At 45.7% G+C, this 25,384-nt stretch overlaps 1 protein-coding gene across 8 annotated transcripts; it reads left to right on the forward strand.

The window, feature by feature from the left end:
* Positions 1 to 2,037: 2,037 nt before the first annotated feature.
* znf219 (zinc finger protein 219) lies at positions 2,038 to 22,391 on the forward strand. 8 transcript variants are annotated; one of them, XM_029117665.2, is made up of 7 exons: positions 2,038 to 2,220; positions 10,333 to 10,417; positions 11,120 to 12,610; positions 12,781 to 13,624; positions 13,906 to 14,052; positions 17,631 to 18,534; positions 18,771 to 22,391. In XM_029117665.2, the coding sequence occupies exons 3-7, from the start codon at positions 11,123 to 11,125 to the stop codon at positions 19,141 to 19,143; spliced, it is 3,756 nt and encodes a 1,251-aa protein (XP_028973498.2). In that variant the 5' UTR covers positions 2,038 to 2,220; positions 10,333 to 10,417; positions 11,120 to 11,122; the 3' UTR covers positions 19,144 to 22,391. The 8 variants fall into 8 exon arrangements, with proteins under 8 accessions (XP_028973498.2, XP_028973496.2, XP_028973497.2 ...); XM_029117667.2 differs by having other exon boundaries at positions 2,059 to 2,077; XM_029117666.2 differs by lacking the exon at positions 2,038 to 2,220 and adding an exon at positions 7,314 to 7,776.
* The last annotated feature ends 2,993 nt before the right edge of the window (positions 22,392 to 25,384 follow it).

The following is a 25,384-nucleotide window of genomic DNA, read 5'->3' on the forward strand; positions in this document are numbered from 1 at the left end:
ATGCTTCGCAGCACAGATTGGTTCTTGAGGAAGATTCAACTTTTAGCACGACAACTACCTGAAACACACAGCCAAGACAATGATGCAGTGACTTCAGAACATGTATGTGTATGTCCTTAAGTGGCCTAGGCAAACACAGACTTGAACCCCTTTGAACATCTGTGAATAGACCTGATACTCCCCATCCAATCTAACAATGCTTGAGAGGATCTCCAAGGAAGAGTGGAAAAAACTGCCCAAATCCAGGTGCTCAAAGCAGGTAGAGGCATTCCCAAGAAAACTCAAAGCTCTGAGGCACTTCTAAAAAGTACTGAATGAAGGGTCTGAATACTTATGTACAAATATTTAGAAACGTGTTTTTCCCATTGTCATACTAGGGTATTTTGTGTACATTTTTGGCCAAATTGTTAATTTAATTGTTTAATTTTATTCATGAATTATATCTATAACACCACAAAATGTAGGGTTCTGAACATTTTCCAAAGGCACTGTTGTTACCATATACTGTACTGTAGTTTCCACTTCACGTGATCTGGAAATTAGGTATTTTCCTTTTTACAATCCGTGGCTTCATCATTGTCAAGCATTTTGTTGAAATGTATTCCATGACGTCCCAATTTGATACGGCTAAATGATGACTCCTCACTGAACCTAATATACATACAAATCCGGACCTGGCTTGACGGCCTAAATACAGCCAAGAAAATGGTTGCCTTATGATGACAAGCATCTCAAACTCTGCTATGCCAGCAAAGCATCTCTTTATTCATATAATTAAAGCATAGCTTAACTTGAACAATGAAATTCTCAATTGTATGGTTCAAAATCAGGCATAATGTGGAATAAATAGAATAGAGTCTTTGACAGATTGAAAAAACACTCCCAAAATATTTATATAAGTGTACTTTGAAGTTGAGCTGTGGATGCAGGTTGTGCTGTGGATAGAATAGGTGTGCGTGTGTGTGTGTGTGTGGGGGGGGGGTTACATTTTGTAGTAATGTCTGTTGGTTTTGTGTTGTTCTGTCCTGTCAACTAAACACATAACAATAGCAATTTGTTCATAAAAGAAATAACTTGTGAAAAATGCAGTAATATATCCTATTATAGTTCTATGAGTTCATAGGAAGGCTGATGAAATACGGAGTAATGGTCAGGATGCTATTTTCAGTACTAGGCCACTAGGCCTGCATCAGGTGAAAAAAATATGAATGAAAATACTGTGCTGCGCGTGTATGTGCACGCGCACGCATAAGAGTAAAGTGCTTGTGTATATTGCAATCTCTAATAATCAAAAATCTCAGCCAGATGCTAAAGACACTGACAACTGCCTCGCGCAGTGATGTTCCTGGAGAGGTACACACTGTTGGAGACGCGAGTGGGCCGGTTAAAGGCAGTGCACCTGTGCTGCGCCTCCACGAGCGCGGGCCCACGTGGGATAAAGTTGCTTTTTTCCCGCGTGCTGTGATTGGGTATGCAAATCGAAGGCTTAGATGTGGAGGTTGATTCTGTGAACTGTAGAGATTGAACTTGAATCTTCAAATGCCAATGCTGATGAAATCAAAGATGAACAATACTTTTTGGTGGGAAACCTTTGTTCCAATTCATAGTGAAAGCCACTTGTTTGGGACTGATCCTGTTAGTAAACCAAAACCGTTATAAAACAGTGAAACGACGTAAACCTGTCATCTTTTGTGTAATAAAAATAACATAATAAAATATGGATAATTCGCGTTCAGCATATATTTCATAACTTTTTTGCTCTTCGATAAGCCACGTTTTCCCAAACTTCTGTAAGTTTTCGTCTATGAAGCCACCTGATCGACTGATGTGTCGTTATTTCGGGCTGCTACAGCACTGGGCAGAGCGTGCCCGAGCTGATAGCCTGCCCCGCTTGTCAGTGTTCTAAAATGGTGCTCGTGAGATTATAATTACATTTGCAACCTACATCACTCTCCCTCCCACTCCCATCGCTCCCTCTCTCTCTCTCTTATTCACTCACTCACTCACTACTGCACAATAAATGGATCTTTGAAAAAATGTGAGAGACGTGCGAGAGAGAGAAAGGGAGGAGAAGAGGGTGAGCTAAGGGAGGGGGGAAACGGCGTATGCTTGTATACAACAACCCCTGATTTCCATTTTTTTCTCAACTCGTAATGTATTTAATTCAAGTGAAACGTAATCATGACGTGTCGTGTCATTAATCCGCCCGCCGCCTCTCCCGTAAGTACATAGTCTTACTTTCATCATAAATATCTAGTTAATTTACAATATATACTATCCATACGTTTACATGTGCACTTTTATATAGGGTAGTGTGGAACTGCTGTGGTGTAGTACTATAGTAAAACCTATCTAAATTGGTTGTATTTATCGCGATTGTTGTTGTCTTCATGAACAACAAATATCTGACGACGACTTTTTTTTGTGTAAATCCGGGTAATCACCATATAGTTGCAGTGATTGAAGCTTATTGTAGCTCCATTTTATTTAGCATTTTTTCCACTTGCAGTTTTGATGTGTTGTTATATAGTGATTGTTGAAAGTGACTGGCGGGTTGTAGACTAGTGTAGTGGTGTTCGTGCTGCATGTATGTTCCCATGCACACTTCGCCACTTTACTGTGTCATGTATACATACATGTATGAATGTATGTATGGGGCCGGTGATGTAGCCTACATATGTGCGCGCGTGACCGACCGTCTGCATGCGAGACCTATACCGTGACATGACAAAAGTAAAAGCGGATTTTATAAGCATGATGAAATAGTTTCAGCTATAAGTTGTGGCCTACAATATCCATATGTACAATGTCGGATAACGTCGCCTACACTGTAAAATACTTTATGCAATTTGAAGTGCCCTAAAAGTCAACTAAAGTGGAAACAGAAGTGTATCATGGTACATAAATTGCGCAACTTTGATTAAGTTATATATATATGTATATGTATATATATATATATATATATATATATATGTGTGTGTTTGTGTAGGCTTTTGCTATAGCCTAATAACATGATAATGTATAATGTATTCATCCATGCATAAACATCTAATTTAATCTACAACATGGAACTTAATTCGCAACTTTGACCCAAAATAAGTTGCATAGTCTTTTTAATTAGTCAATCTGGAGTAACCTGATTTGCTTCTTAACGCTCGACCACCTTTGATCTCTTTTCACGGACATATTTTGTGGTTAACTAGCCTACATGTTCCAGTATGATTTACGAAAGCTGCAACGTGAGTAGCCTACATTCTAGGTAGAGACGATTAGCCAGGCTAATTCTTTTGTTGGAGACGCATTACGTACGGCATATTGTTTTTAAGATTACCAGTTTACCCAGATGTTTCTTAGGTTGGTAACTATGCGTCCAGACTACACCTATCTAACTATAGCTAGGCCACCTACTCATCGGTTTTTAAAAACAGTCCCACCAGTCTACTACTATATTTACTACGACGATTACCAGGCTACTATTACAACCGGTAAGCCTGTCCTAGCGTCACCTCTTACGAGTGCGAGCTTCACTATAGCTATAGGCTACCGCTCTCCTTTTGGGTTACTGTGATTTTGCAAGAAAGTAGCAAGTGTGATGCTTGTAACGTTATATCTCATTCTGAAAACGAAATTTTTTCCCTGCGGGTGAGATAAGTTACTGGGTTGTCTTCTGTAGCCTACGTGTGCTGTTCTAAATGTGATACGGTCTGATTTAGTTTTAGGGTGATGGAGGGGAAGATTGGCAGCGAAGATGAAATCCATGATGGCACTTTTCTCGTCCTCCGATCCCTCCTCGCAACACTCATGTCTTTTCCCCTCCCTTTCAGTCTTTTGTTATAGAAATTTTTGGAACAAAATGGATGGAGCATGGGGAGCGATAGCTACATGACAGAATAGGCAACGACCGTGACTCCTCAACGGTTTAAGATTAAACAATCGTGTTAGGCTACTATGTTCACTTAGAGGATTTAATAATATTTTACAAGCTAAAGAGCAGCTGCGAAAGGGATTACTCTAATCTCGTTTTTAGACGATGTGTAGGCTAGGCTTTGCGCCCACGCATTGTTTGTTGATAGTTATTTATTTCATTAATGTGGCTTTTTAATTGAGATGGCCGCGAGAGAGAAGGCAGGGGAAAGAGCGACTGAAAATGGTTGCACGTTATTGACGCACATCATACAGGGCGAGGAGGAAATTCCTCTCCAGATAACAGGCAGACGTGTCATCATCTGTGGTGACCGGAGAAGGCGAGACAATCCCATTGCCTCCGTTTCAAACCCCACTTCGAAAGAAAATGTTTTAGACATTTAAATAAGTCCCGTATTCATACTACCGTGATTTGATTCAACACTTTTGTCAGCAGGAAACTCATGTAATGTGATTTAAGGTACTGTAACCCATTGCATCCATATATCCTTTTTGAATCCGTTCGGTTTTCTCCTAAATGTATGATTTTCCGCCTAGTTTAAACAGTCCAACTCAAACTACATAAGTAATGGACTTCAACAAGTATTCTTCCCCAAGTTCCCTAAAACTTCTTGTGTCATTTCACCATCCTGTTGTTTACAATAAGTGCCATTATTCTAGGGAAATGCTGTCACCTTCAGATAGAAATATAGATAGAACATTGGGCTTGCATTTAATCAAACATTTGAAAATATGCAAATTTACATTTCCCATCTCTATCTTGTAGCCTACCATACCTTTATATAGAGCACCTCTTCACAGCCCTTGAGGGGTGCAACATTCAGACACTCTCCTATCTTTCTTTCCCTCTCAACTCTCTCCTCTCTCTCTCAAGGAGCATCCCAATCAAGCCACTGATTAATTTAATTGGGTCATTAAGACTCTGTAGGATGGATAGACACCTGCTCTGCCTCCTCTGTGAGAGGAGACACAGAACGGTGCATGGTGGCATTTATAGACTACCACTGCCAGAGTTTGTCTCTAAAACATTCCCAGAGCGTGGCCCAAACCCGACAAGTAGATCTATACAAGCAATAACTCCCAGCCCATCATCAGGTTCAGAGTTGAATATTATTTTCAAATGTTCCACTTTCAGAAACATGTTGTAGTGTAAACAAACACCTTAAGCCAGACCTGTAAGGGTTGAACTGACAAATTACAGACAGTCATATAGAACAACGTCTACCTACATTGTTATTCCTGTGCAATTATGGTAATCTTCCAGGTAACCTCTAATCCAACAAGATTAGATAAGTGAAAGGAAAGTGTTACACTACATATACAGTATTTGGCAAGGCTAAGCGTACTCACTGGGTTCACCCCACTTGGCCGCTATTCCCCTAAAGTCTGGACTAATTTAAAGCGGTATTCCAAGATGTTTGCCCACTGGATGTAGAAGTGGCACTGTCTAGCTGAAATGGGTCAGAGAAAATGGTTTAATGTCATGTGCTGCTATGTGCCCTGTGTCATCAAACCCACTCACTTTCAAAGTTGGTGTTTTGTGAATGAGTGAGGTATGAAAGGGTTTCTACTCAAAGATTATGCACATATAAAGAGCCTAAAGAAGGGAAGTCTCAAGAAATGGTTTGTTAATTCCAAAAAGACCCTAACTCCGTCTTTGAGTGTTTCACAGAATAGGCAATAGGGTCATTTTGGACATTCTCTATTGGTGTGTGTTGATCATTTTATGACGCATAGCCAGACTAAACTAGGGGACAGCTTTGCTGCTTGACCACCCAGTCTCCCAGACAACATCAATATTCATGATGTTATGGAATCTGTCTGGAAGGGACTGGTTGGGCAGAAAAAGTACCAGTTGCTGTTGCTGAAACACACACATACACACACACACACACACAGACACACACAGACACACACACACACCTTCATGTTACTGTAGATTACATTTCTAACCGTTGTAAGTTGCAAGTTATAATGAGGACACTGGAGCTCAGTGGTAATTGCTTGCAGCTTTATAATGCAATACGTCTTTATGGAGTTATCTACATGTTTCAAGTCTGTGTGCCAGAGTTAGCTATGGAATGCATGTGCTAAGATCTAATATTTTTAACACTTTAACACCATAATGTGGTTAGGGCAGAACAGTTCCTGTTCACATTCATAGCCTGATGTACCCGTGTTACCAGTAGAATCTGTACCCATTCACATACTTCCCTTAAACTATAGATGAGTCCTATAATGAAGGGAATAGGAGGCCAGAACAGGGTCTTGCACAGAAGACAGGAAACGTTGTCCTCAGTTGCAAAATGTTTTGCCAAACTGAACACTACCCAGTTGAAGGGAAAAGTGGAGCGGAGGAGGAAGTGAGCCCAGAGGGTCAGAATCAGAACACAGTGAGTCAAAGAAGTCAGACAGCCCACTGTCCATGGCAGAGAAGCCAGAGCAGAAGAAGAGGGATATAAAGTTAAAGGGAGCGAGGGAGGCTAAGAGAGGGAGGGAAAGAGAGGGGGTTCAGGGAAAGGTGAAAGACAGGAAATGAATCCCGTCTGTGGGGATGTTTTGCCGCGTGACCACGGTGATAAAAACCACAGCAGGCCCTGAGTTACTGTACCACACAGAGAGAAAACACGCACACACTGTTTCATCACACACAACCTCACACACTGTTTCACTCACACAAAACCTCACACACTGTTTCACTCACACAAAACCTCACACACTGTTTCATCACACAAAACCTCACACACACAACCTCACACACTCGCACCTCCACATTTTAAAACACACAGTCTTGAACTCACACCTACTTTAAACACATTCGTTCACGCCAACAAACTTTCAAACACTAAATTGCCAAAGACACTTTCTTTCTTTTTCTTTTTATGCTTTATCACACACAAACACACACATTTATTTTAGAATTTGTATCATTGTGGGCACACAAATTTGTCTGATTTCAAATCCTATTTTCTGTTTCACAGACACCCATCAATCCTAGTCCTGAAAGTTTCATGGATATTTCCACAGAGCTTGTTTTTTCAGTCCACGGCTAGGCATGATCTTTGTCAGCAATACACCTAACCGCTAAGCAGAAAAATAGGGGTATAGTTAAACGTGGACACACTCACACACCTCTGTCGTTCTATACTTGCGGAGACCTGAGACTTCATCTTGACTCAGAAATTCATGTTCCCTAAACCAGACAACTAAGTTGGAAATTGAATTTTCCCTCCCTAGTGGGGACCTGTCAAAGAAGTTTTGGTGACCAATTTATTTAAGATTTTTTTTGTTGGGACATAGATCTGGATCTTTCTTTATCTCTCTCTCTCTCTCTCTCTCTCACTCACACACACACACACACACACACACGCACAAAAGCAGTACACAAACTCACTCACTCAACAATACACCTCAGGCTCTCAAAACCCACTGATATGGGCTGTTACGCAATATACCAAGGATGCATTTATATATTGTTTCTTTATCTCTCGCTCTCTCACACACACAACCATCCTGTCATTGTAATACATTCAGTACCCAAAGGCCATGGCAAACCAGACAAGAGAATCTCAAACCCATCATATGGGTTAACACATATACATACACATTGATGAGCCTTTTAGGCGATATGTTTTAATAAACCAGGATCCACGGCCTGAGATGTTGGCTTGTAACGGCCATGTACTGACTTGTCTGAGCCCTGTCCCGCTCACCACCGCAAATATAGTTACGTTTGTAAATTCTTCGTAATCTGATGATCTAACGTCATGCAAATGCACACGCCCCATATGCTATACGCATTGTGCCTAAACAGACAGGAAGTGATGTGACATCTGTGGTAGGGTGACCTGCGTAAGTATTCATTCTCTGTTGTGATTTCAACCTGTTTCTTTTTGGTTTTGTGTGTTTGTGTGTGTGTTTGCGTATATGTTTTGTTGTTTGTGTCCCTGTGAGGACCAGAAATCCCCACAGGAATAGTAAAACAGAGAAAATGTGACTTTGTTGGAACATTTCTCCCGCCTCCATGAGAAAAAAAGTCTATTTTTGGTTTAGGGGTTAGGTTTTGGGTAAAAGTTAGATTTGGGGTAAGAATGAGTGGTTTGGAGTTATATTTAGGGTTAAGAGTTACATTAACAGCAGTTTTGGGGATTAGGTTTAGATTAGTGAAAATATGATTAAGAATCTGAATATTATTTGGGGTCCCCTCAAGTTCCAATGTAAAATGTCTCTGTGTATTTGACGGTAGGGTAATGTGGGGTGTTAAAATGGGATGCTTTTATACATCTTGGGAAAAGCAACCGTAACTCTCCTGCAGTCCCACACGCTAGTCATTCGCATCAAATGAATTGTAGCCGTGTTGAAAGCCATATACTAGGAAGCCGGATGGGTTGATTACACTACGTAGCTCTTTCTCCCCGTCGCTCCCCCCTCTGTCTAGCACCTTATCTCCCTCTCCATCTATCCAAATTTGGAAAAGCTTTATTGGCACGATAGGGCTGGTCGGGCATGGTGGCTGCTGTCAGAGCAGAACAATGCAGTGGAGACACTGATATTCATATGATAATGCCATCACATCAGACCATACGAGCTAGCGCGCGCGCACACTGCCAACCACCTCGCTAATGCGAGAAAACTACAAAAACAAACAGGTCGCAGTCCGCCTTTCCCATTCATTCACATTAGAAAAATTGCAAATCACATTATGGTAGAATCGGCGTTGGGGTCTTATAATTCAGTTATCTTTCATTCTCTGTCTCTCTTTTCTTTCTTCCTCCCACCTCTCTCTCTCTCTCTCTCTTTCGATGGCTGTCTCTTCCCTTCTTCCTCTCCTCGCCATGTTGGCAGGCCCCAATCTACCAGCTGATATCAGCATTCCCTGGCACCAGGCCAACGCTGGCTCCACCGCAGAAGAGAAAGAGAGAGGGAACGAGAGAATGAAAAGAGAGGGAGTGAAAGAACGAAAAAGGAAATTATTGGATAATGGAGTGAGCGGGGGGTGGGGGGGTAGGAGTGGAATCAGGGAAGGAGGGAAAAGGAGAAAGAGAGAGAGAAGGAGCAACAATGCAGGAAAAGAAGGGGAGGGGGGAGGAGAGGGAGGGGAGGGAGGAGAGGGAGGGAGGGAGGAGAGGGGGGAGGAGAGGGAGGGGAGATGGGGAAAAGAATATGATTGATATTGTGCGATGTCCCTGTTAGTCATGGCGGAGCGAAAACATCAACCAGGCTGCATGAGTGTCTTTGTGATCCAAGCGCCCGACACACACACACACACACACACACACACAGTCGGTCACATGCGCAGACAGACCGTTCCTGTACACAGATGTACAGACCGTACACAAACATGCGCACACACCTGCGCTTCCAGATGTTCCATTGTTTGGCTGCGATGATTGACGACCTTGAGCGTGACCTCATCGAGGGCTTCTTCTTGGTTCTGTCACGAACCAGATGTGGGGCATTGGCAGGGGGTGTGAACACGCTCGGCGTGTTCCAGAACTTCAGATACCGGGTGCGTAATGTATGTGTTTAGGTTGGAGTGTGTGGGATTGGTCGGTTGTGTTCCTTTAGTTTATGGGGTCGTGTGCATGCTTGAGTGTTTGTGTGTGTGTGTGTGTGTGTGTGTGTGTGCGTGCGTGGATTCAGTCTTGATTAAGCTGCTACTGTGCATATGCACAGGAAGGGTGTGTGGGGAAGTCAAAACATCTCGCGCCCATCCTGTTTGGGACAGTCGTGTCCTGTGGTGCCCTTAGCTTCACACACACGCACATACGAGCACAGACACAGATGAACAGGCTCACAATAACACACACACACACACTTATATAATATACAGACCAAATATATACGGTGAAGTGCTCTATGTATCATGCACATCTAACAGATCCACCTGTTGCACATTTGAAAGACACACACCTGTTGAGAATAAGAAAGACGCCGACCCTCACAGACACACACACACACACGATTGTCTGTATGGTGACCAGAAAACCATGTTCACTGTTCTCTAACCCACCCCAAACCTAACATTAACTTCAATAACCTAACCTATACTGTATGACTAAATTATTTTGGTTTTCTATCCTTGTGGGGACCTAATCCTGACAAAGAAATCCATGTTCTCTATTCCCTAGATGTAATCACCTTACCCTAATCTTGACCTAACCCTAAACTTAACCATACCCTTCCCTAAGGTATAGTCAACTTTTACCCTACGAGGTCTGAAGCCTGCTCATTCTCTGTTCGTCCTCATCATTAATTTCCCCCACCTGGTGTCAGTCCCTGATTAGAGAGTTGCATTATGTTCTTTTTGGCATGTAACGATATGCAGCTGTAACATGCAATATGTTTCTTTAGTATCTGTTTTATACATCCAGCATGTTTTAACATATTGGCTGTGTGTGTTTTCAGAGGAATAGAGGAGGTGGCCATCAAAGCCACTTGTCACACGTCTGCCAAGAACCTGAAACATGGCATAGCAGTATCCACGATACTGGTGAGGACTCCCGTAAAACACACTTCCCCTGAAACACAGAACCTGAAACATGGCATAGTGAGGACTCCCGTAAAACACACTTCCCCTGAAACACACAACCTGAAACATGGCATAGCAGTATCCACGATACTGGTGAGGACTCCCGTAAAACACACTTCCCCTGAAACACACAACCTGAAACATGACATAACAGTATCCACGATACTGGTCAGGACTCCTGTTAGTTCTTCAGGACATCAAAAGACACTTCCCCTGAAACACAGAACCTGAAACATGGCGTAGCAGTATCCACGATACTGGTGAGGACTCCCGTTAGTTCTTCAGGACATCAAAAGACACTTCCCCTGAAACACAGAACCTGAAACATGGCGTAGCAGTATCCACGATACTGGTGAGGACTCCCGTTAGTTCCTCAGGACATTAAAATACACTTCCCCCGAAACACAGTCCTGTATATTCCTAACACACACCTTCAGCCTAGGACTATTCTGAATTATCCCAGCTTTTACGCTTTTGGGCAGTGAAAGTGTTTTGTCTTATATATGTTATCTCTCTATATATGTCTTTTTCCATCTCTTCTTTCTCTCTCCTTATTTAGGAATCTCTCTGTCTTTTTTTCCCTGTGTGTGTCTCTCTCTGTTGTTTCTCACCTCTGTCATTTCTCTGACCGTCTATATACTTACATCTCTGTCTTTCTTGCAGAGAATGGATTCTCCTCCTGAGTGTGTCTTGGCTCTGTCGTGTGAGCCACCCCAGTCACCTCCCACACTACCATCTCTGGACCACAGTCCCCAGGCGTCCCCACCACACGGCCTTCCGGGCCGGCCCGTCCACCTCAGCCCCTCAGCCCTGTCCCGCAGCCCAGAGCCCCTGTCGGACACCCCCGACACCACCCCCTGCTTCCCCCTCTCCCCCTTCGCCCTCAATCACCACGGCGAGCAGGAGGAGGATGACGAAGAGGAGATGTCCGTCCCTCCGTCCCCCACCCCTGCCGTCGCACTTTTTCCGGGGGATCCGGCGGAGGTGTGTAGCCCCTCTCCGGAGAGCTCTCCTCCGGCCACGCCGATGTCATCGGCCCCTCTCCCCGGGTTCGGGGCCCTGGAGCTGGCTCTGTCCTCTGGGCAGCAGGGTGCCTGTAGTGATGAGCTGGACCTCCAGCTCTTCCATAAAGACGGGGGAAGCCTGTCCGGCTCCATGCCCGGGACTGGGGGAGGTTCTGGTGGAGCGGCTGGTCTCAAGTTCCCCTGCCTGGTCTGTGGAAAGAGGTTCCGCTTCCAGAGTATCCTGTCACTCCATGCCCGTGCTCACAGTCTGGACCGAGACCGTCGAGCCGCTGCTCTCTACCGGACCGCCAGCTCCACAACCGGGAGCATCATCGGGAAGGGGTCCACACCGCATCTCAAGGGGTCCACACTGCATCACCAGAACCACAGTGACACGGGGCAGAATCACCGGAGCCACCGCCGGAGCCTCCAGCTGTCGGGATCTCTCACCCACAGCCTGAGAGAGGAGGGCGATGAAGCTCTGCAGACGGACCGCCAGACCCTCCAACCCTTCCTGATGGACGACAGCACCCCTCTAACCCCTCCGATGACCGAAGAGGTGCCTCTCTCCCTCACCTCCCCCTACTCCTCCTCCTGCGGCCCGGCTGGCATCGGTCCCATCGTTCTGGACGACGCCGCCCCGGCCTCGGCCGCGTCCGCCGCGTTCCGCTGCCACGCCTGCAAAGGGAAATTCCGCACGGCCTCGGAGCTGGCCCGCCACGTCCGGATCCTCCACAACCCGTACAAGTGCACCCTGTGCCACTTCTCCGCCAGCCAGGAGCAGAGCCTGGCGGCCCACCTCCAGGACAGCCACCCCCCCCTGTCCTCACCGTCCCTGTCCCCCCCGGCGGAGCTCCCCGCCCCGCCCCCCTACAACCCCAGACGCCCCGGGGTCGCCAGCACCGTCGCCACCATGGCCGTCCCCTCCCCTGCCCCGGACACTGCCATTCCCGCTCCGGCCGTCACCCCGGCCCTGGTCCCGGGGGCGCCCCCGCTGCCGGCCTTCCGCTGCGAGACGTGCGGCCAGCGGTTCACCCAGTCATGGTTCCTGAAGGGTCACATGAGGAAGCACAAGGACTCCCTGGACCACAAGTGTCAGGTGTGTGGCCGTGGCTTCAAAGAGCCCTGGTTCCTCAAGAACCACATGAAGGTGGGTTACCTGCGCTGTGTGTGCGCGTGTGGGTGTGGCTGTGTGTGCGCGTGCGCGAGCGCAAATCTCAGGATCCGTCTGACTAATGAAATGCGCCGCGATTAATTAACGGCAGGCGTGGAACTACGAGGTGCGGTTGTATTAAAGTGGCATGTCAACCTCTGTTACAGGTCCACCTCAACAAGCTGGGTCTCAAGGCCGGTCTGGGAGGGCTGGTGGGTCCTGGAGCCGGGGCTGAACAAGGCGGGTCCAAAGGGTCGGTCACCAACCAGGGCATTAACTCTCTCTACTCCAGCCTCCTCCTGGCCCGAGCAGGCGGCGGCGCTAGAGGGGGCCGAGGAAGGGCCGACCGGGATGGCGCCGGTAAATCCGCCATCTTGGGCTACCTGGGGTTGCCCAGCGACGGCGGTGCCAGCTGCATGGAACGCCTACAAGCCGTGGCGCAGGTGGCGGAGATGGGGAACGGGAACGGGGGAGGAAGAGGAGGAGGGGACACGGCGCCGGACGGAGGCGACCAGATAGCCATGTGGCAACTGGTAGCTCGTAGCCTGGTGGCGGCTCAGCAGGCCCAGCAAGCCCAGCAGACGCAGAGGCACAATCAGAGGAGCCAGGCCCAGCACCAGCACCGAGCCCCGTCCAGGAGCTCCGTGGTGGGGGAGGCCGAGCAGGTCAGGGCCTACCTCGGAGGCCTGGATCCCAGGGAGGAGCCGCCGTCCTCTGCGGCCCCGTGGGAGTGTCCTGACTGCGGGAAGCTGTTCCGGAGCCTTCAGCAGGTGGTGGTGCATGCCCGCGTCCATGTCCAGCGGCCCCAGAAGAGCCACGGTCACCCTCCGCGCCATGCCGCGGCTGGAGAGGAGGACGGAGGGGCGACCCGGGTTACGGGAGGACGAGGAGGAGGCGGAGGGAGAGGAAGTAGTGGCGAGGGACGACCGGAGCCCAAACTTCAAAGTAGTCTCCAGCATTCATCTGGGGGCGGAGTCGGAGGGTTCCAGTCGGTGATGTCATCATTCCAAGGTACGGAGACATGGATTCACACCTGTGAAACATCCCTAATGTTTTGCATCAACCGGGGCTAAAAAATAAATGCAAATGAGAAGCTTGTAGAAAAGGTGGGCAAGTGCAGAACCTCTTAAACTCAGTAAGCTGTCAGTGTCACTACATTACTTCCATTAAAGCTCCGATCCCTGTCCCATCTTCTCCTTCTTTATCTGTTCCTCTCTCACTTTTCTCTCCCTCTCTGTTTCGCCGTCTCTCTCCCCCTGTCTCTCTCACTTATGCCCCCCCCCCCTCTCCAGGAGAGAACGGTCTGTCTGGATCATCGTCAGGTTCATCTGTGACCTCCAGGGAGCGTGTGCGGGGCACTGGGGTGAAAGATTGCCCCTATTGCGGTAAAGCTTTCCGCTCCTCTCATCACCTTAAAGTGCATCTGAGAGTTCACACAGGTGAGCCTGCCACTAGACCCCGCCCCCGAACCCCGAACAGTCCTAACAATGGCTGGATCCCAAATCGACCCCTAGCCCCTAAACCTTCAGCCTTAGGACAATAAAGCTGTTCAATGTAGGGCTTTGGGCGCTTAGAGTGTATACATCCAACCAAGAGCCTAGGGCCCTTAAGATGTGTCATAAGACGTTTATGTAGCATGTATCCCACCAATGGCTTTGGCACTGCTGCGGAAATTAGAAGATTGGATAGAAAATGCATTGACAGTAAAGTTGCTTTAAGATTGGCTGTGTGGAAATGTCATTATATTGCGGGCCAATCAGCTAGGTGTCGATTTGGAATTTGCCAATTAGGGTTGTGTCACAGGCCCAGACGTTGCTGTCGCATGCCATCTTACAATGCCTGGATAGCATATCTATTTTGTATCTTTCTGTGTTATATTGTTTCGTCAACGATGGGTTGATGAGTGCAACGTCTGTGCAGGGGGAACGGGACCAGTAACTAACACCCAACCTACTGTAGGACACTAGACCTGAAGGACATGGACACCTATCCCATTTACATTCATTAAACTCATACAACCTACTGTAGGACACTAGACCTGAAGGACATGAACACCTATAACATTTACATTCATTAAACTCATACAACCTACTGTAGGACACTAGACCTGAAGGACATGGACACCTATCCCATTTACATTCATTAAACTCATACAACCTACTGTAGGACACTAGACCTGAAGGACATGAACACCTATCCCATTTACATTCATTAAACTCATACAACCTACTGTAGGACACTAGACTTGAAGGACATGAACACCTATCCCATTTACATTCATTAAACTCATACAACCTACTGTAGGACACTAGACCTGAAGGACATGAACACCTATCCCATTTACATTCATTAAACTCATACAACCTACTGTAGGACACTAGACCTGAAGGACATGAACACCTATCACATTTACATTCATTAAACTCATACAACCTACTGTAGGACACTAGACCTGAAGGACATGAACACCTATCCCATTTACATTCATTAAACTCACACAACCTACTGTAGGACACTAGACCTGAAGGACATGAACACCTATCCCATTTACATTCATTAAACTCATACAACCTACTGTAGGACACTAGACCTGAAGGACATGAACACCTATCCCATTTACATTCATTAAACTCATACAACCTACTGTAGGACACTAGACCTGAAGGACATGAACACCTATCCCATTTACATTCATTAAACTCATACAACCTACTGTAGGACACTAGACCTGAAGGACATGAACACCTATAACATTTACATTCATTAAACTCATACAACCTACTGTAGGACACTAGACCTGAAGGACATGGACACCTATCCCATTTACATTCATTAAACTCATACAACCTACTGTAGGACACTAGACCTGAAGGACATGAACACCTATCCCATTTACATTCATTAAACTCATACAACCTACTGTAGGACACTAGACTTGAAGGACATGAACACCTATCCCATTTACATTCATTAAACTCATACAACCTACTGTAGGACACTAGACCTGAAGGACATGAACACCTATCCCATTTACATTCATTAAACTCATACAACCTACTGTAGGACACTAGACCTGAAGGACATGAACACCTATCACATTTACATTCATTAAACTCATACAACCTACTGTAGGACACTAGACCTGAAGGACATGAACACCTATCCCATTTACATTCATTAAACTCACACAACCTACTGTAGGACACTAGACCTGAAGGACATGAACACCTATCCCATTTACATTCATTAAACTCATACAACCTACTGTAGGACACTAGACCTGAAGGACATGAACACCTATCCCATTTACATTCATTAAACTCATACAACCTACTGTAGGACACTAGACCTGAAGGACATGAACACCTATCCCATTTACATTCATTAAACTCATACAACCTACTGTAGGACACTAGACCTGAAGGACATGAACACCTATCCCATTTACATTCATTAATTCACACAACCTATTGTAGGACACTAGACCTGAAGGACATGAACACCTATCCCATTTACATTCATTAAACTCATACAACCTACTGTAGGACACTAGACTTGAAGGACATGAACACCTATCCCATTTACATTCATTAAACTCATACAACCTACTGTAGGACACTAGACCTGAAGGACATGAACACCTATCACATTTACATTCATTAAACTCATACAACCTACTGTAGGACACTAGACCTGAAGGACATGAACACCTATCACATTTACATTCATTAAACTCATACAACCTACTGTAGGACACTAGACCTGAAGGACATGAACACCTATCCCATTTACATTCATTAAACTCATACAACCTACTGTAGGACACTAGACCTGAAGGACATGAACACATCCCATTTACATTCATTAAACTCACACAACCTACTGTAGGACACTAGACCTGAAGGACATGAACACCTATCCCATTTACATTCATTAAACTCATACAACCTACTGTAGGACACTAGACCTGAAGGACATGAACACATATCCCATTTACATTCATTAAACTCACACAACCTACTGTAGGACACTAGACCTGAAGGACATGAACACCTATCCCATTTACATTCATTAAACTCATACAACCTACTGTAGGACACTAGACCTGAAGTACATGAACACCTATAACATTTACATTAATTAATTCATACAACCTACTGTAGGACACTAGACCTGAAGTACATGAACACCTATAACATTTACATTCAATAAACTCATAAATGTTTTAATATGTTCATGGTTCCTAGATGGAGTCCTATCATCTGTCTGTATTTAATTAGGATCATTATTACTTCAGTAAATTGATTCTAACAATAATAATTTTCAACAGCCTGAGGTGGAGAAATATAAGACAATAATATGTTTTTACTTTTGCAATGTATGTACCTAAAATACCTGTGTCTTGCATTTAGAATGGAGACAATTACTTAATGTGTTTGCTTAGGATAACCTTTGATTCTTGGTGTGTTCTTCGGTTGTTTTCTACTATAGTTGTAAATCGCTCAGGTCACTAAATTAGCAAAATGGTCAAAGTAAAACAATTGCAATGCATTCTGGGTATTATTCTAAAAGAAAACTCTGATCTGTTGAAAACAGACCTGTAAAATATCTGGTATCAAATTATATGGAAAATTCTAGTCTGTTGCAGTGCACCGAAATACTGCACTTCTCTGTCAACACCTCCATCTATGGCTGATGGATTTTTAAAGCTAATGTCCTCATCAAGCCAATCAGTGTTCTAGATTGTGGTGGACTACTGCCATCTGCTGTTTGTATTGTGTAATTACTAGCGCATGTCGTAAGTTTGCCATGTTGTTGCCATTTTCCTAGCTAAATATCAGGCCTTAAAGTTGTGTTTTTTCTTTTCTCTGTGGTAACACACGGTTCATTGCTCTGGACCTGCTGTACTTCCGTGTTTCAGAATGATAATTCTAACTCTCCCATTTACAGTATAGAATAGTTTACTGTGTAGTAAGGCATGTCTAATCCATTAAAATCCCTTGATAACCGCAATTAGTTTGTGTACCTCTTTCAGGGGAGAGACCGTATAAATGTCCCCACTGTGACTATGCTGGAACCCAGTCTGGCTCCCTCAAATACCACCTCCAGAGGCACCACCGAGAACAAAGGAACGCCATGGGAGCCTCTTCCTCCACCGCCTCCTCCCCCGGCCTCACGTCTGCCTCCCTGGGATGCGGCGGGGCTTCTCTGGGCGAGGGGAGGGAGGGGATGACTAAGTCGCGCCGGCCCCAGAACCTCAACCACGGCTCGGCCGCCCGAGGCCCGGCGGAGACCCCGTCGTCCCGGCGCAGCCAGCACCAGCCCTGGATTCTGGGGCTCCCCGAACCGAGGGACCGGGACCACGTAAAGGACGTCGGGGGACTGAGAGAGACCGACCTGGAGAGCCAGTACCGGTACCTGTCCGGGGTGATGGGGGCTTTGTACCAGGGAGGGATGGAGGGAGGGTGGACCAGGGAGTCCTCCAACTCCAGCCCCACCCCGCCCCCAGCGAAGGCGCCCAAAATGTCGCGCCGTAAGCCGCTCACCACCAGCCGCATGGTGCCGACCAACGGCGGGGAGCCGAAGGGAGGAGAAGCGGCTCCTCAAGGCGGCCATGAGGAAGGCCCGTCGTCCCAGCCGCTGGATCTCTCCCGTCGCACCTCCCCCGGCCTCGGAGGTCTGGAGGAGGACGGAGCGTCAACTAGAGGAGGTAGCGGAGGAGGAGGAACAGGGGTAACGATCAACCAGTGCCTGTTCTGCCCTTTCCGTACCTCCTCGGCTGAGCTCATGGCCATGCACCTCCAGGTCAATCACACCAGCAAGTCTCGGCGTAAGAGGGGGGCTCCAAATCCTGGCACCTTGGGGGAGCATGTGAGGCCCCCCCAGCCCCGGACCGAACCAGACCCCCTGGCCCTGTGGAGGTAAGGCATTGTTTACATTATTTCTTTCTTACATTATTTACATTATATTTACATTTAAATCATTAAGCAGATGTCTTAGTGATTTAATCATGTGTGCTGTTCAAAAGCCCAAAAAAAAAAGATGTAGTTAAGGTCTTGCACCAGGAAAGGAACACTGACATTGCAAATTGTTACAAGAAAACGAATCAGCTTATTTGAAAGGGCAATGCATCCTAACGTATCCGATCCTGTCCTAGGTACCTGAGCGAGGCGGAGGACCGAGCCCCTCTGGAGGAGTGGGCCTCATCCAGGATGGAGAGGAGCACAAAGAATGGCCTTACCCTAAAGGAAGGGGACCTAGAGGGCAGCTACAACCACCCCCAGGCTTCTAACAGGGCCTCCACCCCTAACAAGACAAGCATTGGCCTCGCCGCCCTGGGGCTGGACAGCAAGATGGAGGAGGATGAAGAGGAAGAAGAAGAGGACCAAGAAGATGAGGATTTGGAAGGGGAGAGCAGTAGTCCTGGGGAATCCCCAAGGGAGCAGGCAATGAGGATGTCTCTCTCCATGTCACCCGGCCTGGCCCCCGAACGTCTAACACGAGAGGAGGGTGGAGTGATGGGGGAATAGACAGCAGCATCAACAACGACAACAACATAGTCGACAAGTTGAGAAGAGAAGGGAAGTCTTGGGGCGGGATTTTTGCTAAACAGGAAGTAAAGCCCTTTCAGATTTGGTGTCGTTATATCACTTCCTGGTTCTCTCAAGCAGTCCTGGTTCATTGTCATGGTCACAACCCTTGGCCCTTGAGAGCACCGAGAACCACGTCCATCGAGAGGGTACGTGACGAACAGCTCACAGACCTCCTAAGGAACTTCTGAAACATACATTTTTTTCGCATTTACATCCCGGAACTCAGCGCAGTCCTCCATCTGCTCGACCAACAACAGCCCCTCCCCCCCTTTGTACAAACAGAGTGCGGTGTGACTCTTTTCTCTTCAGGACTTTTGAGGCCTTCTATATTCCAGTTTCCTGTTTTTTTCCATTCTATCTACTACCAAGAGGGCTAATTGTGATGATTTGATTGAGATTGTCCTCTGGCTGCTGTGAGTCTTACTATTAGCATGTGAGCTAAATGAAACTGGGACATTCTACCATTTTGAGAGTACTACTGCTTCTATGAGTAACGTGATTGATTAGTTGTACCCCTTAACGCAGTGAATGGAGGAAATACATAGCAGGACAAGTGGCAAAGGACGCCAAACGCCCAACTGCCATTTAGTTGCCAGTTCTTGTTGCTTTTCTGTTACGAGGACGCATTATGGTTTGTTCTTGACCACTGATTTGGAACCACGGTTCAACCGGAACCGGTCAAGCCCTAAACTCTAACCAAGCTACCCAGCTTTCCACAGGAGCGACTTTTTACCAGACGATGGCGCCCACGACAATGACCAAGGATACGATAACCCCCGCCCCCCCCCCCCCCCCCCGACCCTGATATCACTGCCTCTCATTGGTCGGATTGCTCTTCCAAGGTTGCCGCAAGGGACAGAGGAGCAGTTGGTTTTTCCAATCCCCCTCCTCACACACACTTCAGTTCAGTGCCTGTCAATGTATGGTTTGTCGTCAAGGGGAGTTCAACAGTATAGCCCCTGTTGTTTCCGGGCTCTCATAGGAAAATCATATCTGAGTATACAGTATAAAAATAAAGAATATATGTAACAAAATGGTTCTAGGGTATTGTGAATAGGAAACTGTAGCGGTTAAACCAACTGGTGTAGATCTGTCTCTCGTGATGAAAGACTAGTAGCAGTTCTACTTGGTTTCTGTGGAAAAGATGATAAAGCACTTCGTCCTCGTTGATGAAAAATATCGTTATGACCGAACCTAGGTCAAGTCGAAAGCTCAAGAATTGGAAAGGCAGTATGAAAGGTCAGTGTTTACAGCAGAAATGCCGGTGAGTTCAGAGTCAGACGTGCTAACGGGGATTCGTACATCGGTCGCGGTGTCCGACTGACCATCGAACAAACAGAAACAAAGCAAGACGGGTGGATGGACGGTGCGTCCCGAACACAATCAGCTGACACAACTGGTCTGGTGACCAAGAGGCCACCGCTAAGTGTCGCAGGCGTTCATTTAATTCCTTTCATGAGAGACAGAACAGGAAAAACAAAGAGACGGAAAAGATTTGAGAGGAATGAGCGAGTTCCCCACAGAGTGAGGGACTTGGAGAATGCAAACTGTTGTACTCTTGGCAGTCTTTCAAATGAATAGTTTTTCTTTTCTTTTTTTTATATAAAAAAAGAGTAAGCATTTTAAACACACTAACACATCCATAGATACATCCCAGTAGAATATGTGTAGCTTTTCTAAAGACAAGAAGAAAAAAGAAAAAGTACTTTTTATGTTTATTTTCATTTCAAGAAGAGAAAGCTTACAGAGAAGGTTATGAATATAGGTCATATTAAGAACTTACAAGGCTTGTTGTTGGGGAAAAGACTAGTCGGAATTTCATGTCTATAAAGAGCACTGTGCAAGGTTTATAATTTTCCAAAGTAGTTGTTTTTTATTTTGACTATTGATAGACCAAACTATTTTTTTTTTCATTGTAATGAGTCACTTTCAGTTGGAGTGTAAAGCTGCTGTTTCAATCCGCTCGCTCCCTGCCCGATCGATCAATCAAGCAATTAAGCAATCAATCTATAATCCAATCAAATCATTACTTTTACCACACACGAAGGCCGCGACTGCATATAATTTGATACCAAAGTAGTAATCTCGACATGCGATCACAATTCAGCACATTTGTAAAATGGCCATGGTATTCAGTTAGCATATTCATGATTGTCACCACAGCATGTCACCAGCAAACATGCAAATCTCATTTTATTCAAATGGCGTTGTAAACGTCACAGCAGTTATTTGATTGGATGAATCATGCCTTGTCGCTCTCCTAGCCCATTCATTGACGGCGCGCGAGCTTGCAGTTGGAACCGCAGCGTTACTTCTCATCGACGTGCGTTAAGTGTTTTACTTCTGTCCTCTTGTAGTGCACCTTATATAAGTTTAGCATTTCCCTATCTGGTGTCTCCTTAAAGACTTAGGGCTGCACCCGTAAAGGTACCTTAATCACTATGCAGTCCACTGCTTTGGAGCGGGAACATTCTACGAGCCATTGCTACGAGCCCTGGTCCGAAGTGTGCTACGGGCCCTGGTCCGAAGTGTGCTACGAGCCCTGGTCCGAAGTGTGCTACGGGCCCTGGTCCGAAGTGTGCTACGGGCCCTGGTCCGAAGTGTGCTACGGGCCCTGGTCCGAAGTGTGCTACGGGCCCTGGTCCGAAGTGTGCTACGAGCCCTGGTCCGAAGTGTGCTACGGGCCCTGGTCCGAAGTGTGCTACGAGCCCTGGTCCGAAGTGTGCTACGAGCCCTGGTCAGAAGTGTGCTACGGGCCCTGGTCCGAAGTGTGCTACGAGCCCTGGTCAGAAGTGTGCTACGAGCCCTGGTCAGAAGTGTGCTACGAGCCCTGGTCAGAAGTGTGCTACGAGCCCTGGTCAGAAGTAGTGCTCTGTGATCAGAAGTAGTGCTCTGTGATCAGAAGTAGTGCTCAGTGATCAGAAGTAGTGCTCTGTGATCAGAAGTAGTGCTCTGTGATCAGAAGTAGTGCACTACGCAGTGAATAGGGTGCCGTTGGGAAGGCAGCCTGCAGTGTCAATGCCACCGTGCCTTCTGTGTCAAGCACTTCCTGGAGTTGGTATTTTGTAAGCTCACCAAAAGCACTTAGCCCACATCTCTCTCTCTCTCTCTCTCTCTCTTTGCCTCTGTCTCTCTCTCTCACTCACACTTTATTACACCACATCTCAATGTGCAATCACAAAAAAGAGAACATCACCTCCTTTTTCAACCATTCCTTTCTCCCGGTCTGTCGCCACACTTTCCCTTGGGGCCAAGTGATGTGGTGCCTTATTTGCACCATTTGTTACTTTCAGAAATCATCCTGTCGCCCAAGTCTGTTAGGCTTCTCCAACTGGATATTGCAAGTGCAGCTTAGGCTGTTGCCTTCTTCGTTCAGGCTTACTGTTGCCCTGAGGTGGACAGCTAAGTTGATTTCAGCTAACCTTCGACAAACCAATGCCAGTTCAATGGATTAATCTTAGAATTACGTGCCAAAACCTGTCCGCAGGGACGCTAAACACATTCAAACAAGGGAATATAATTCAATGGTATTATCAGATATTGTGTTTTCATTCCCTTTCACCTTTCATGTCTGCGTACATCGCTTTCATTCTATGACCTTCCATTCTTAACCTCTTTCTCTCTCTTTTTCCTTTCTTCTGTAATGTTTCTCTCTTTCTGACACCATTAGAAGATGATGATGTGTACTATCTGGTATTGAGGCCTTTTATTCTTAGATTTTTATTTTAAGTTTGTCAGTGTGATGTCTGTACGTTTGTTCGTTCGATGCCCGATGAGATGGCTCTTCTTGTTCTTCTTAAAATTATAATTATTGTTTTGGCATTATTATGGAGAAAGAAGAAAAAAACATAAGAAAAAAATGTGTTGTTGAATGTTGTACAGAGATAGCACTAGAGATGTTGTGTTTTTAAAAAAGAGAGCACAAACCCAAGCGCTAGTCCCGCCCACCCCTGACCTCCACAATTGACCTGTGAATGACAGAAGCGACTCACCAATCATTGTAGTCACTTAGTTACCAGAAACACATTAAGGTTTGATCTAGTAAATCTAAACATTACTTATGTATATCTATATCAATATAGATATCTTAAATATTATATATATATATATAGAATAAAGAATATGTAAGAATTGTTCCAGACAGGCAATGAATACTTTCAGTAATCCCCAAATGTCTTTTTATTCAGAAAAAGTTAAGAAAAATATAAAAAGCTTAAAAATCACCTAAAATATGCCTGAAATCTTTTAGCCGTACCTATCCATTTTGACTGGTTATTTCTTAGTTGCACATGTGTTGAATATCAGAAGTTAGCCTGTATAAGTAATGCTGCAATGTGTGGGACCCAAATGGCACCCCATTCCCTAGACAGTGCACTTCCTTTGGCCAAAACAGTGAATAGATAGTACAGTATCTCACAGAAGTGAGTACACCCCTCACATTTTTGTAAATATTTGATTATATCTTTTCATGTGACAACACTGAAGAAATGACACTTTGCTACAATGTAAAGTAATGAGTGTACAGCTTGTATAACAGTGAAAATGTCCAAATTGGGCCCAAAGTGTGAATATTTTGTGTGGCCACCATTATTTTCCAGCACTGCCTTAACCCTCTTGGGCATGGAGTTCACCAGAGCTTCACAGGTTGCCACTGGAGTCCTCTTCCCCTCCTCCATGACGACATCACGGAGCTGGTGGATGTTAGAGACCATGCGCTCCTCCACCTTCCGTTTGAGTATGCCCCACAGGGTTTAGGTCTGGAGACATTCTTGGCCAGTCCATCACCTTTACCCTCAGCTTCTTTAGTAAGGCAGTGGTCGTCTTGGGGGTGTGTTTGGGGTCATTATCATGTTGGAATACTGCCCTGCGGCCCAATCTCTGAAGGGAGGGGATCATGCTCATGTATGTCACAGTACATGTTGGCATTCATGGTTCCCTCAATGAACTGTAGCTCCCCAGTGCTGGTAGTACTCATGCAGCCCCACACCATGACACTCCCACCACCATGCTTGACTTTGTACTCCTCGCCTGGTTGCCGCCACACACGCTTGACACCATCTGAACCAAATAAGTTTATCTTGGTCTCATCAGACCACAGGACATGGTTCCAGTAATCCATGTCCTTACCTGCTTGTCTTCAGCAAACTGTTTGCAGGCTTTCTTGTGCATCATCTTTAGAAGAGGCTTCCTTCTGGGACAACAGCCATGCAGACCAATTTGATGCAGTGTGCAGCATATGGTCTGAGCACTGACAGGCTGACCCCCCACACCTTCAACCTCTGCAGCAATGCTGGCAGCACTCATACGTCTATTTCCCAAAGACAACCTCTGGATATGACGCTGAGCACGTGCACTCAACTTCTTTGGTCAACCATGGCGAGGCCTGTTCTGAATGGAACCTGTCCTGATAAACCACTGTATGGTCTTGGACACCATGCTGCAGCTCAGTTTCAGGGTCTTGGCAATCTTCTTATAGCCTAGGCCATCTTTATGTAGAGCAACAATTCTTTTTTTCAGATCCTCAGAGAGTTCTTTACCATGAGGTGCCATGCTGAACTTCCAGTGACCAGTATGAGGGAGTGTGAGAGCGATAACACCAAATTTACCACACCTGCTCCCCATTCAGACCTGAGACCTTGTAACACTAACGAGTCACATGACACCGGGGAGGAAAATGGCTAATTGGGCCCAATTTGGACATTTTCACTTAAGGGTGTACTCACTTTTGTTGCCAGTGGTTTAGACATGTGTGTTGAGTTATCTCGAGGGGACAGCAAATTTACAATGTTATACAAGCTGTACACTCACTACTTTACATTGTAGCAAAGTGTCATTTCTTCAGTGTTGTCACATGAAAAGATATAATCAAATATTTGCAAAAATGTGAGGGGTGTACTCACTTTTGTGAGATACTGTATATAAGGAGTAGGGTGCTATTTAGGCCAAAGTACCACTGTCTGCTGGAGAGGTGGAGGGGAGTACTGGGTTTGGGCTCTCGTGTAGATGACTGCCATTGCAGTGAGGGAAAAACTGATCTAACATAGTAGTGACTAATATGAGTTTGTGGACAGATTAAATTAAAAAAAGTAAAAATAAATAAACATTAGAGATAAATTAATAAACGCAAACAAAGAAAACAAAAAGAGTATGCCATTTATTTTTGTGAATATTGTGTCAT

This window comes from Esox lucius, chromosome 24 (genome assembly GCF_011004845.1).
Source record: "Esox lucius isolate fEsoLuc1 chromosome 24, fEsoLuc1.pri, whole genome shotgun sequence".
Taxonomy (NCBI): Eukaryota; Metazoa; Chordata; class Actinopteri; order Esociformes; family Esocidae; genus Esox; species Esox lucius.

Bases quoted from the DNA above. Each gene is read 5' to 3' on its own strand.
- znf219 (XM_029117663.2), top strand. From the start codon at position 2,182: ATGACGTGTCGTGTCATTAATCCGCCCGCCGCCTCTCCC. The intron at 12,611-12,780 runs GTGGGTTACCTG...CCTCTGTTACAG, and splicing joins TCCTCAAGAACCACATGAAG to GTCCACCTCAACAAGCTGGG. The intron at 13,625-13,905 runs GTACGGAGACAT...CCCCCTCTCCAG, and splicing joins GGTGATGTCATCATTCCAAG to GAGAGAACGGTCTGTCTGGA.